Source organism: Akebia trifoliata, chromosome 9, assembly GCF_017979445.1.
Source record: "Akebia trifoliata isolate Shusen 1 chromosome 9, ASM1797944v1, whole genome shotgun sequence".
In the NCBI taxonomy this organism is placed as follows: domain Eukaryota; kingdom Viridiplantae; phylum Streptophyta; class Magnoliopsida; order Ranunculales; family Lardizabalaceae; genus Akebia; species Akebia trifoliata.
Window position 1 is genome coordinate 17,479,445 of NC_141383.1, and position 12,584 is coordinate 17,492,028.

General features: G+C 30.0%; 1 protein-coding gene across 1 annotated transcript; it reads right to left on the bottom strand.

Annotated features, from left to right (window-relative positions):
* Nucleotides 1-5,997: 5,997 nt before the first annotated feature.
* Nucleotides 5,998-7,708, bottom strand: LOC147394455 (uncharacterized). The gene is made up of 3 exons (XM_086454644.1): nucleotides 7,296-7,708; nucleotides 7,045-7,174; nucleotides 5,998-6,922 (listed from the first exon to the last, which is right to left on the bottom strand). The coding sequence occupies exons 1-3, from the start codon at nucleotides 7,447-7,449 to the stop codon at nucleotides 6,289-6,291; spliced, it is 918 nt and encodes a 305-aa protein (XP_086310770.1). The 5' UTR covers nucleotides 7,450-7,708; the 3' UTR covers nucleotides 5,998-6,288.
* Nucleotides 7,709-12,584: the final 4,876 nt, after the last annotated feature.

Sequence of the window (12,584 nt, forward strand, 5' to 3'; positions counted from 1 at the left end):
AGGATATCTGTAAATGTATATATAGAATTTTAAGAATTTTTTTTCTTATTTTTCTTTTAGTTTGTTTAAAAGTAGAAACTTTGTAATCAAGGAGACTACTTGTTTCATAATCAAATCAATAAAAAACACTTTATGTTCTCTCATCTTCATGCTCTCTTTCTTTTACTTTTATTTTATTATTTTTGCGATTACTATCGGCTAAACTCTCCATTAGAGCGGTAAAGGAAGTCACAGCAAGTTTCTGTTAACCTCTTTTTAACTGTTCTTATAACAATGCTTTATTGTTTTATTGTGAAAATTCTTATGTAAAACTTATAGGACAGAATATTGATTGTTCCACCGTTTTGATGATTTATACTTTGATCAGTTCAAGATAAACCATACTTCACAAAGAACATTTAATATTTCTGTTATAATTTTTACTTAATACGTTGATCACATATTTTGAAATCCCTTTGTAATAGAACATATTAATTTTTTGATCCACAAACATTAGTTTTGTTTAATGGATTGAGATAAATAGAGGACAATAAAAATATTAATAAAACTTGCAAGGGTGGATTAGACCGATCTAAACTCTTATTTAGTAATTTTAATATTTTATTTTATCATCTTTTTTAGATACTTTATTCTCGAAAAATGTTTTTGAATTGCTTATGTAAATCTGAATCAGGTTTGAAGTAAAAGGAATATTAGATCAATGTTGTCTCCGTGGATCAATCCTTGCTTGCCAATGTTTATATCTTGTTCTTTATTTTGTTGATAATCTACACCGAACACATGTGATTATGATCATCTTCAAAACGAGGGACGATGAAGAGCCTATAATTGAAACTTATTGAATGAGTTCGAATAAAACTATCATGTAGATTTCTTTTCATTTAATTTAATTATACAAATAATAAGAAAAATGATGTATGATTAACTTGTTTTAAATTTTTTATAAAATATTTTTGTATAGTTTCAGATTGATGCATTATGTTGTTGTGATCAATGTTATTTTAGTGAATGTTGAGGTTGATGTTTGGGTTTAGGATTGCAGTCCATGTGCATAGGTATCTAAAAATAAATATAAGGCAAATGCCATTGGGTGTAACCATAAAATCCCTCGAGGAAGATTTCGTATTTTGGGATAGAGAATCTGATTGAGTTGGTATGAAAATCGATGATGAGAGTTGGACCAAGTTGGTGCGAAAATCAATGATAATAGTAAGGTCAAGCTAATGTGAAAATCGAATCACATGCACATTGTGTAAGTGTTCATAATTATATTCAACATTTATTGTGAAATCCATTTTATTATTATTATTGCTTTAATTAATAGAAAGGAAAACATAGAATCTATTGGGCTTCATAAGTCACCCTATTTTAACAATTTCAGATTGACTTGAAGACTTGCAGTTGCTATCGATGAGTACAAGGTCAGAGAAATAGCTTGGTAAATATTGATGTGTCAAACATTGTTTATTGTATAATGTATAAGTTTTAATCTAATTTTTTTTTTAGATTTGTAATTGAGGAATTAAGAAAATTATTTTGTTATAGATTTGACATGTTTGATGTGTGACTGAATGATGAGATGTACTTATTATGGTTAAAAGTGTATCTTATAAGCTTGTGTTATCAGATAGGAATTTTCTTAAGTTCTATTTTTTAAAGGAGGTGTTGTTGAATTTTTAGTAGGTATTTATAATTAAATTTCATTATTTATTTATTTTTCTTTGATTTTAATAAATGGTAAAAAAAAAACAATCAATGAAAATTCTCTATTTGTTAGCATTTTAAGATTTTCTCACATCCTAGAATTTTTTTTTTTTTTTTTTGGGGGGGGGGGGGACGGGACATTTATAACAACTTAGAACACAACAAACATCATATAATTACTCTATTATCATTCAATAAAATATATAAAATTTAAATTAATTTAATTTGAATCAACATTAAATAAATATAAAATATATTTATTTTAATTATATTATAATATGAGTCACATTTAAGTGATCCCACCAATCGTAACTGAATCTAAATGAATGATCATAACCATATGTTCCATACAAGATTTAGGACGAAGAACAGTTTTCCAATTGATTCGTTAATTCTCAAAAGAATACTGAACAATTGGACATCACAAACTTGTTTATTCATACAAAAGATCAAGCAATTGGAAATAAAGAGAAAACTCTTTGAAAATAATAAATTTTATTAGTTAAAGATGTTCTCCCATATTGGAGTTACAATAGTATTTATAGAAAAGAGTCTTATTCTCAAAAGAACACGAAAATAGTCAAAATAAAAAATGACTAAAAATGACTTATTGATGGAAATAAATACTAATTGATTATAGAAATAAGAGAGAATCGACGATGCACGACTCTAACTTTTATAACTGAAGTTATTAACAAAATAATTTTTTTTTCTAAAATAACAAAAATGTCTAAAAAATAGGGTAAATGAATGAATCGGGTCTAAAATTGGAAAGTCCATATCCTATGGATCTTGAAGATCTCGATGTGTCCTTTGAGAAATAGGTCTCCTCGGATTATTCTGAATTTGTGGTCTCACTTGGGCTTGATGCATTACATCAATATATTGGTGCATATGTTATTCGATTAGGGTTTTGTCCAAGGGAATAACTCATCAGATGATCAATCCCAACATATTGAAAAAGGGTATCCTGATTATCATAAATTTGACTCTTTATTAAATTCTAATCACTACAAGAAAAATCAAAACCATGAAATGGTGGGGTTTGGGGGTTGGTGTTTAAAAGTCAAAATTCTATACGGTAAAGGTTGTAATTAAGTAGTCAACTTTTCCATTGAAGTTTCTTTGTTATAGTCATGGTAATACATATCTTTTCCTTGTTGAATTTTCCATTAGGAAATTAGTTTTGTCATTCATCAATCAAACAAAGATGCATGGTTGGTTTCCTCACATGGACCATGGCATTTTTTCTTCAAAACAAATTAAGTTATTTGTGTCTAGAGTTTCCTTTGATCATGATAGGTGCCACAAGTGTGAATTGTCATACTTGTGGCAACTATAAGGTGTCCAACAGACAAAATACAAAGAACATAAGACACGTGATACAGTAAAATGGCGAAATAAGATACATATTATCGACTACAATAATAAAGATAAGTTAGACAAGGGAAAATTATTAAAACAAAATTAATAAAAAATAATAATTATTTAAAAAATAATGTTTTTTTTTCAAATTTAGCCAAAAAGTAATAAACCGGTAGTCTTAGTCTGATCGTCGATTTCAAAAAATCGGCGGGTGGAATGCCGGTTTTCAGTGTTAAATATTTAAATTGATAGAAATACCCTTTTGATTGTGAAAATTGACGGTTTAGTTGCCAGTTTTCATACTAACCTTCTTCCCAACTCCCAACCACATATTTGTAATGAAAACCGGTGGTTGGAACGTTGGTTTTCGTTCTATACAAAGTGACCTCATGGTCCCCCCACTAACGCACTCTTATTTTGTTAAAATATATTATTTTAACAAAATAATATATTTTTTTATATAGTTAAAACTTCATTTAAATTATTAATTATTTAATAATTGTAAAATACATTATTATTTTTATAATTGTTTTCCCTTATTTTTAAGAAAAATTATATATATATATATATATATATATATATATATAATAGTTATAATTATTAAAAATAATAATTTGTAAGTATTAATTAATTTTTTTAATATGATAGTTGTAATTATTAAAAATAAGGAAGAAAAGTATCAATAACATATGTAATTATCAATATTATTTGTAAGTATTGATTAATATTTTTTTAATATAATATTTATAATTATTAATAAGGGTCTTGTTAACATGTGCCCTAAGGGCATGCGTTAAAGTGCAATAATAAACTTTGAAAATTGGAATCGGAGGGAATTTTGGTCTAAACTGATTTTATTAAGGGCATTGTTGGTATATATTCCAATTTCCAAAGTGTATTTATTGCACTTTAACGTGTGCTCTTAGGGCACACAATAACAAGATCCTTATTAATATAATAATAGTTATGAATGATATAATATAACAAATAATATATGTAATTATCAATATTATTTGTAAGTATAATAGTTAAAAATAATAATTACTAATATAACAATTAATATTGATAATATATGGAGTTATCAATATTGTTTGTTTTTTAATATTATATTATTAATATAATATTTACAAATAATTATTATTAATATAATGATAATTAAAAATAAATATTATAAAAAAAATAAATAATTACATATTATATGTAGGGGAATTATTTAAAAATAAAATATTAAAATTTATAATTATTAAAAAAATATATTAATTTATAATTATTAGAAATTATAAAATATAACAAATAATTTTCAATTTTTTTTATTTTGTAATATTTTTAGCAAATAATATATTTTTCCTTTATTTTTTATAATTATAAAATAACATAATTTTGGGAAAATTATTGCAAAAAATAATATAGTAAATTATTAGGAATAATTAGTGAATTTATAAAAAAAATAATAATAACAATAATACTTTTTAAGAATGATATGAATATTATTAAAAAATTAATTATAATAATTTATCAAATAATAATAATAATAATAATAATAATAATAATAATAATAATAAATTATTAAAAATAATAATATATGAAAATCGAGAGTTGGACTACTAGTTTTCATGGGGGTATTTTCGTTAACTTGAAAAACATTTTTTTTTTAATAATTAGTAGTTAATATATTATTGTTTTATAATTTTTCCTAAAGGCTTGTGTCTAGATCCCTAATTGCACACGGAAATCTGATTATTTTAATCCCTTCTGACGCCAAAGTAATCAATTCCAATAACCAAACCCCCATAATATGTTGCAAAACAAATATAAGTAATAATAAAGAAAGTAGAGAAATGAATACATCTACAACATATGATATACGTGATTCACCCACAATGGAGTTACATCAATGGGTAAGCTGACAAGTAGAAATCCACTACTCAAATAAGAAATTATAAGAATGGAGAGTTATATTTACTTCCAACTCTTCAGTGAAACCCACCAAATCTCTATTAAGAACCCAAAGAAAATATTGATCTCATTCCTGTTGTTACAAATAGACCTGTTACAATCATGTGAAGATCAACCTCAAGAACATTGAGCTTCTTGATTTTACAAAAAAAGGAAAAGAAATACATACATAGCGATTCAATGCATTCTTCCTCACATTCTCAAACAAAGAGAAAATCCCTTTTAAGAGAAACCTCCTTTTAGGGATCATAACTACCATCTAGGGACCTCTTTTGTTTCTCACACGCTAATGAAAAGATTATACTCAAACTATAGTCACTAAGTGAAAAAGTCCATCAACCTCAGGAACAAAAGCATGGTGGTTTATATTGCCAAAACAATGGCAATGATGATAATCATCTAAGTGTTACAACCATAAATGTAGACATGACATGCATGCGTTATAGAGGCAACCCTTAAATGTGCTTACACATACATAGAGTAAGAACAAACAAAGGGAAAGCCCACATGAAAGATGGGTTGGGTATCAACTAATTATGTCCAACATATGATTATTTTTTCATCTGGCGTAAAACACGATCACTTTAAGAAATATCACACATTTTCCCTATTTCTTTTGTCATATTTGCAATATTATCTATAGTGGTGGGGTCTCCTCCATTAGAAACTAAAGATTAAGTAGTGAGAAAATCTTGTTTCCTATGTGATTGGTTCATTAAGTTTCTATGAATTCAGTGGCCTTAGAATGTTAGAGCGGTCTTGCACAGTGGAAACCAATGAAAAATCCATACTCAAAAAGTGAAACCCTCCAGCCATCTCTCTCTTTCTCTCAAATTTTAGATGAATTGACCACACATGAAACTTTTAGGTGGCATTAGATTCCTAGTCAAGGAATAAATCATTTGCTCGTTGCTTAGCACCCTACCACTACATGAAAATGCATTTATTGTCTATAAGGGGGAAAAAAAAAAGGAGATCAATAAAAACTTCTAACATAGAATACTTTACAATTTTTAATAAGTTTTTTTACAAAAACTACTACAGAATTCCCCTTTTCACCAATATATTTGATTTTGGTAAAGAATACCGTTTATATGTCACAAACTAAATAACAAATTGTTGTGACAAAATTTCAAGAAGCTAGACTTTCTAAACTGCTTCATTTCTAAATCACTCAATAAGTTCCTTACCCCACCACTAAATTTAATTTAAATGATAATGAACAATGGGTTTGCACATAATAATCAAACACTAGATGCCCCTCTATTGTAGCTTTCTAAACTGCCACAACTCATCCATCTTCCATAGACTGTCAGACATCTCATCATCAACCCAATTACTCTCCACCATGTGGCAATCAGATGTGGAAGTCAGGTTAAAGCCGTCCATCTCATAGTTACTCCCATCCATATGGTAACAACCTTTCATAAATGGGTTATAAACAATGTTACCGAAAGCATGAGGACTCGTTGGGTATTCTGATATTTCAGGGAGCTGTGAAATGTTCATGGAATCTGATGAAGTGATGCTCGGACTTGTGCAATTCTCTGAGGTTGAATTATTCTCTTGATGATTGAAACTTTTTACAGGCTCACTTGTGCTTAGAGACCCTTGTAGTGGTTGTGGTGCTTGTGATGTTGATGCTTGAGGGGTCTGGTTGAGTTTTAGAGGAACTAGTGATGTACTTTGAGAGTTTATGGACAAAGAAGAAGAAGGAGAAGATTTTTCCATTTTTTGAAGCAATCTTGGCATCCATAACCATTCGATCGCATCGCGAAACTTCGCGCTATTTTCATCGACCTTGAGCTGCTTTGCTTGTTTCTGCACCCTTGTTCTCCAATAGTTCTTTATTTCATTATCTGTTCTTCCTGGTAAATGTTGTGCAATCCTAGACCACCTATAGTCATCGAAGAAATCAAAATAGGATTAATTAACAAATAAAATATATAAAAAGAGGAACATTTCCATGACAAGTTTTTAATTGAACATTAACAGAAGATCAATAGAATTAATAAACACCTGTTACCCCACTTGGAATGGAGTTCAAGAATTAAAATCTGTTCTTCAAGAGTAAGGTTTCCGCGCTTTACGTCTGGTTTTAGATAATTCAACCATCTCAATCTACAACTCTTACCAGTTCTCTTCAATCCTGATGATGAACGATAATTTGAAGGAATAAATTAAAGGGATGATATGTAATTGTAAATTTTTTCTTAAAACAATATGTTAAATGAGATAAGATGATATATATATATATATGGGTGGTTTACCTGAACATTTGGCTAACATATCCCAACGACCTTCACCATGACAAGCAATGTAGTGTATGAGAAGAGTGTCTTCTTCAAGAGTCCATGGTCCTCTCCTTAACTCGATATTTTCTTCAACATAATTGAATCTATTATTCTTAGTAACACTAGCCATAGTTACTCTTTACTTGACAGATCGATCCTACCTATAGAACTTGAATAAAATGAGATAATAAAGAAGGGTTTTGTGGAGTGTTGAAGTTAAAGAAGAGAAGCTACAGGCAACCCAAGATTTATAGGCTCACAACATTGTTGAAGCTTAAGTTAAGCACCCATGGAACTCGGTAACTTTTCAAAAGAAGTATAGCTAAGAAAAGTAAACCCAGCCTGGACTTTAATTCCATTTATTTTCCACATGCTTTTGCCTCTACAAAGTGGAATTTTCAGAGATGAGTTGGAACATGGAACAACTTAGATGCATTCTCTTAGTGACCAGATGGTGCCGCCCAACAGTGACTAGGACTTACCAAGTACGGCTCCAAGAGGGAAATAATTAAGGAATATGAGAGTGTAAAATTCTAAAAATATCTTATGGTGTGGAGCATCTTCCAAACAGTAAATATTAAGCTAATATGTGTATTAAGTTAATATGTCTATCATGTTGGTTTATGGTGCTTACTTTAGTTGGATGTATCTTTGGATGTATATTAGGCCAGGGTGCAGGGGTTTGAGGCTGGCAGACCCTCGATTCAAAGCCTAGGATCAGGAACTTTTGGGCATCTATACAACATTTGGGGGTCCTTTTGTCTTTAGAAAATGCATGTTTCACCCTGAGACACCATATATATTCCAAGTTTAGAAATCCTAAATTTGTATTGTATTTTCATAATTTTCATCAATAAATATTTAACATCGTCACCTGTGGATTTAATCTTGCTGAATCACGTAAATTTCTTGTGTTCTATTTTGTTTTTTCTGTTTGAATCTTCGTAGTTTATTAATCAAGGAGTTTTTTTTTTTCGCTATATATCATCATATGTTTTTTTCTCTATTTGAATTTTCGTAGTTTATCAATTAGAGAGTTTTTTTTTTTTTTGCTATATATCATCATATGTTTATCTTCTGATCACTATAGTCAAATATCAATTTGGTTATTGTTTATAGGGTCCCGTTCCCCACCCTAAGCTTTACTCTACACTTTAACAATCGTGTTTTGTCCTACATGGGTTAGAAGTTTTGGAATGGGCTGATTTTTGGTGAGGATGATCTCTATGGTGAGGAGATCATCCTCACCAAAAATCAGCTTATTCCAAAACTTCTAATCCCATCAAAAATTGTTTACAAAAAATGGACGGTCTACGATTTTTCAATTGATAAACATGGGGCTAAATTTTTTGGAATGGACTGATTTTTAGTGATGATGATCTTCTAATCATAGAGATCATCCTCACCAAAAATCAGCCCATTCCAAAACTTCTAACCCATGTAGGACAACACGTTTGTTAAAGTGTAGGGTAAAGCTGAGGGTGTTGAACATTTCCCTTGTTTATATCACATTTAAACCAACAAAATCTTCTTTCTACGACTTAAAATATATATGTAAAATAATTTTATTTAATTAATTATATTATACCTCGGAAAGGAGAATTGTGACTAGTACTCCACTCTTATTCATAGCTCAATTATATTTCATTAATCCCATGTCCATGGTTAGGTTGCCTTTTTTTTTTTTTTTTTCTTACCCTTTGGCTGTTCCAAAGTGAAGGAATCGAGCACTAAATCATACATATGTTGGATCCTATATGAGCATATATGTCATTAATATTCTCTAATTACGTAACTTAGTAGATCTACAGACAATGATCATTTTCTATTTCCATGAAAAACATGTTTACAATCATAGTAACAAAAATTGGCGATTTTTTGAAAAAATTGTGTTTAAAACGCGACTTGCATCCCTTATAATAAAAATCACTGACTTTTTCCCATTTTTTTCATAGGGACAAAATTTTAAATATTTTCTCCTTTTTTTATTATTTATTATTTATTTTTTTATTTTTAATATGGGATTTGATGCATAATAGAATTTGGTAATTCATAAATGAAAAAAAATATGAGATTTGATGATGATAACTTGATTTTATGAATTTTCATTAGATATATATTTTTTCATAACTTCTAATATATTCTTGTACCTTTAATTTTCATCGTCCCCCCACCCCTGCCCCATTTTTATTTTATTTTTTCATTTTTAACGTGTTTTCCGAACTTTTCCATTGCCAATTTAATCCCTTACTCCGACTTTGTAACTATGTTTACAATATATCTCAATCTCACTTCCTTGGAGAAGACTAAAATTCTCCCTCATAGAAACCCTAAAATGAGTAAACTATGAACACCGAAAAAAGACATTGTACCCAACGAAAAAATTACAAAATTGACAAAAAAAAAAAAAAAAAAAATCACCTTCAATTTATTTTAATAGGTCCTAGTGACTACTACCCGTTTGTAACTTAATTCAAGACATCCAACCCAACACTCACCTTTTTGAGAGGTCCCACCAAATGATATGTTAGTCAAAATTGACCTCCCCACCTTATGATCCTTATCCATCGACTTCACATAGTACAATGGAGATCAGATGATAGTGTTCATCCGATCAAAATACATCAGGGTGGGACCCACTGTGTAGTGGGGTCTCATAATCTATTTATTTACCAAGTGTACAACCATGCATTTACAAGCAATATTTAAGGTCTATTTGCCCGGAACTCAAGGAAAAAGGAGAAAAAAGGGTTTGTTTTAAAAATGAAAAACTATAGATGTTTTTATGGGGAATGGGTCATTCAATTTTTTTTTTTGGGTTTCTAAGATTCCATCTACATCTATGAGACGTGTTTGACTGGACAACAAATAATAAAATAACAATTTCATCAAAACGTGGGTTTTTTCTTATTGAGCTTTCCTATGAAGGAGGCCGATCAGATGAGTTTTATTTGATTTTTTTTTTTTTTGTTTGTGCGTGGATGATTTGGACAGAACTTATGAGCTTATTTAATAATTTGTTTTTGGATGATTTGTACATAACTTTCCACGTTTTGGTGAATATTTGAGATTGTTTTCAAACTGATGGCATGTTGCGCGTGACCTCCATCTTCTTGTAGATTACTGTAAAATTACCTAAATACCCTGATCTTCAACCTTCAGTCAAAAAACTCAACTCTTATATTTCCTTCCAAAACCTCTCCTCTTCGTTCTTAAGACCTTGTCTACTTCAACATGGATAACCAGATAAGTTTTTTATTTTTTACCATTTATTTTTCGTAAAAATAGAAAGGGATAAAATTTTGGATAAAATATTTAACAAAAAGAAGAAAAAAAATGGAGGATTTTCTTAAAAAAGGGATTGAAAATGATATTGAAGATGAGGTTGATTAGATTAAAAATAATTTATCATAAAAGTTGAAAGTGAGGGTATTTATGTTATTTTCACTCATCTATAAGAAAAGACGAAAATCAAGGAGCCATGTCATTAGTTTGAAAACATAGGGGTTCTCAAATATTCATCAAAAGTGAAGGAGTATGTCTAAATCACCCTTTTAATAAAATAAAAAATAAAAGATCCAAATGGATAGCTAAGATTGTCTACTGAATGTAACAACAATGTATTTCCCTATGTGGTTCCTGTTTCTCCACACCGATCAATTTAAGGGACACAAGCAGAAAAGTCTGCTAAATTTGTCAGGGCAGCTAAATTTGACTCACACTGAACTGTGCCTTTCTACATTATTGTGTTAACATTCAGAAGTGGTGTGACATGAAAAAATAAAAATAGGAAGAGCAAGGTAAAGGTGTGATGTGGATCTTCTTGTTTTATTTGTTTAAGTTAGCTAAGGTTAGCTAAATTTAGAGAAAGGATTCGCATCCAGTACTCTAGGGATTTGGGTAGGCTGCCCAATTCCAGGTCTCCTTTGGATGCCATGTGGTCCACTTTTTAGGGTAAACTTACCATGAATGCTTGACATGCTTTTTGGTGGACCTAAATACTAATGGTTAGTTTGATTCCTGAATTTTTTTTTTTTTTTTAACGGATATATCACAAAAAAAAAAAAAAATAAATAATAATAAAATAAAAAAGAGATAGACGAGGGTAAAAGATTTCTCCACGAGTAATTTCTGGGATAAATCCCTGAGGGTAGCCCTTAATTGGTGATTCGAACTCTAGACCTCTGCTTCCTTAGTGTGTTCTTGGCATGGTTTCAAATATCGATGTGATGTCTCATCTTGTTCATGGACGAAGCTGAGTTATCTTGGATGAGATATACCATTTAACTTGGTTTACAACTATGTTATCTGATTTGTGGATTTGCTTACTTTAGATTTGGGTTTGTGATTCGTCGCTTGAGAATCAACTCGATTCGTAGGGATAGGGAGAGATGAGAGCATTTGAAGATTGAAATAATGAGTGGGGTAAAAAAATCAGATTGAATTTGAAAAATTTGGGGAAAACAATCAACCCTTTTTCATTTATAGGTTGATGATGAGACATCAAGGTTTAAAGGACATACATTTAAAATTTTAGGGGGATATATGGAATATTATGAACATGTGGAGGAGATGTGAAAAAGTTAAGTAAAGTGAAATTCATTTTGGTTCGTTGCAGTTGAAGAACCCAGAGCAAATCTTTTCGTGAACTTGCTCGATCCGATCTGGTTCATGGTTCGGTACCATACTAATGAATTTGTGTAACCCTGATTTACAAGGACGGAGTCAGGATTTTGCCCATTTGGGGGCAAAGAGTAGACAAAATTTTATGTCGGCAACTAAGAGTAAAAAAAATATTTGTTGGGGAAATAGCAATGGATTTTCTTATCTGTCACTAATATCTGTCGCAATAGCTCATCACTCCATAAACTTTGAAAATTCTTGTGGGGACCCAATTGGTTTATGGTTTACAACTACTTATTAATTATATTTACATATACATAGCTATAATTTTTTATAAGATAAGTTTAATTATAAAGTTATTAGTCATAATACTATTTTTTATTTAAATAAAATATATTTAAATCATAAATATAGTTATTCTAATAAATAAAAAATACAAAATCCTGGTCAACTTGGCCAAGTTTTAGTGACTCGGCTGAGATTTCCAAAATTTCATCCGAATCACCTCATTTGTCTTGTGGGATGATGTGCAGCCTGAGAGGCGGTGTAAATCCATGTCGTTAGTGAACGATACCAAGTGACTCGGGCGAATCATCTCTGTCAAACTGGGTCTTGGCCATCTCAACTGATTCCTGATTTATG

Bases quoted from the DNA above. Each gene is read 5' to 3' on its own strand.
- LOC147394455 (XM_086454644.1), bottom strand. From the start codon at position 7,449: ATGGCTAGTGTTACTAAGAATAATAGATTCAATTATGTTGAAGAAAAT. The intron at 7,175-7,295 runs GTAAACCACCCA...GTTCATCATCAG, and splicing joins TATGTTAGCCAAATGTTCAG to GATTGAAGAGAACTGGTAAG. The intron at 6,923-7,044 runs GTGTTTATTAAT...CGATGACTATAG, and splicing joins CATTCCAAGTGGGGTAACAG to GTGGTCTAGGATTGCACAAC.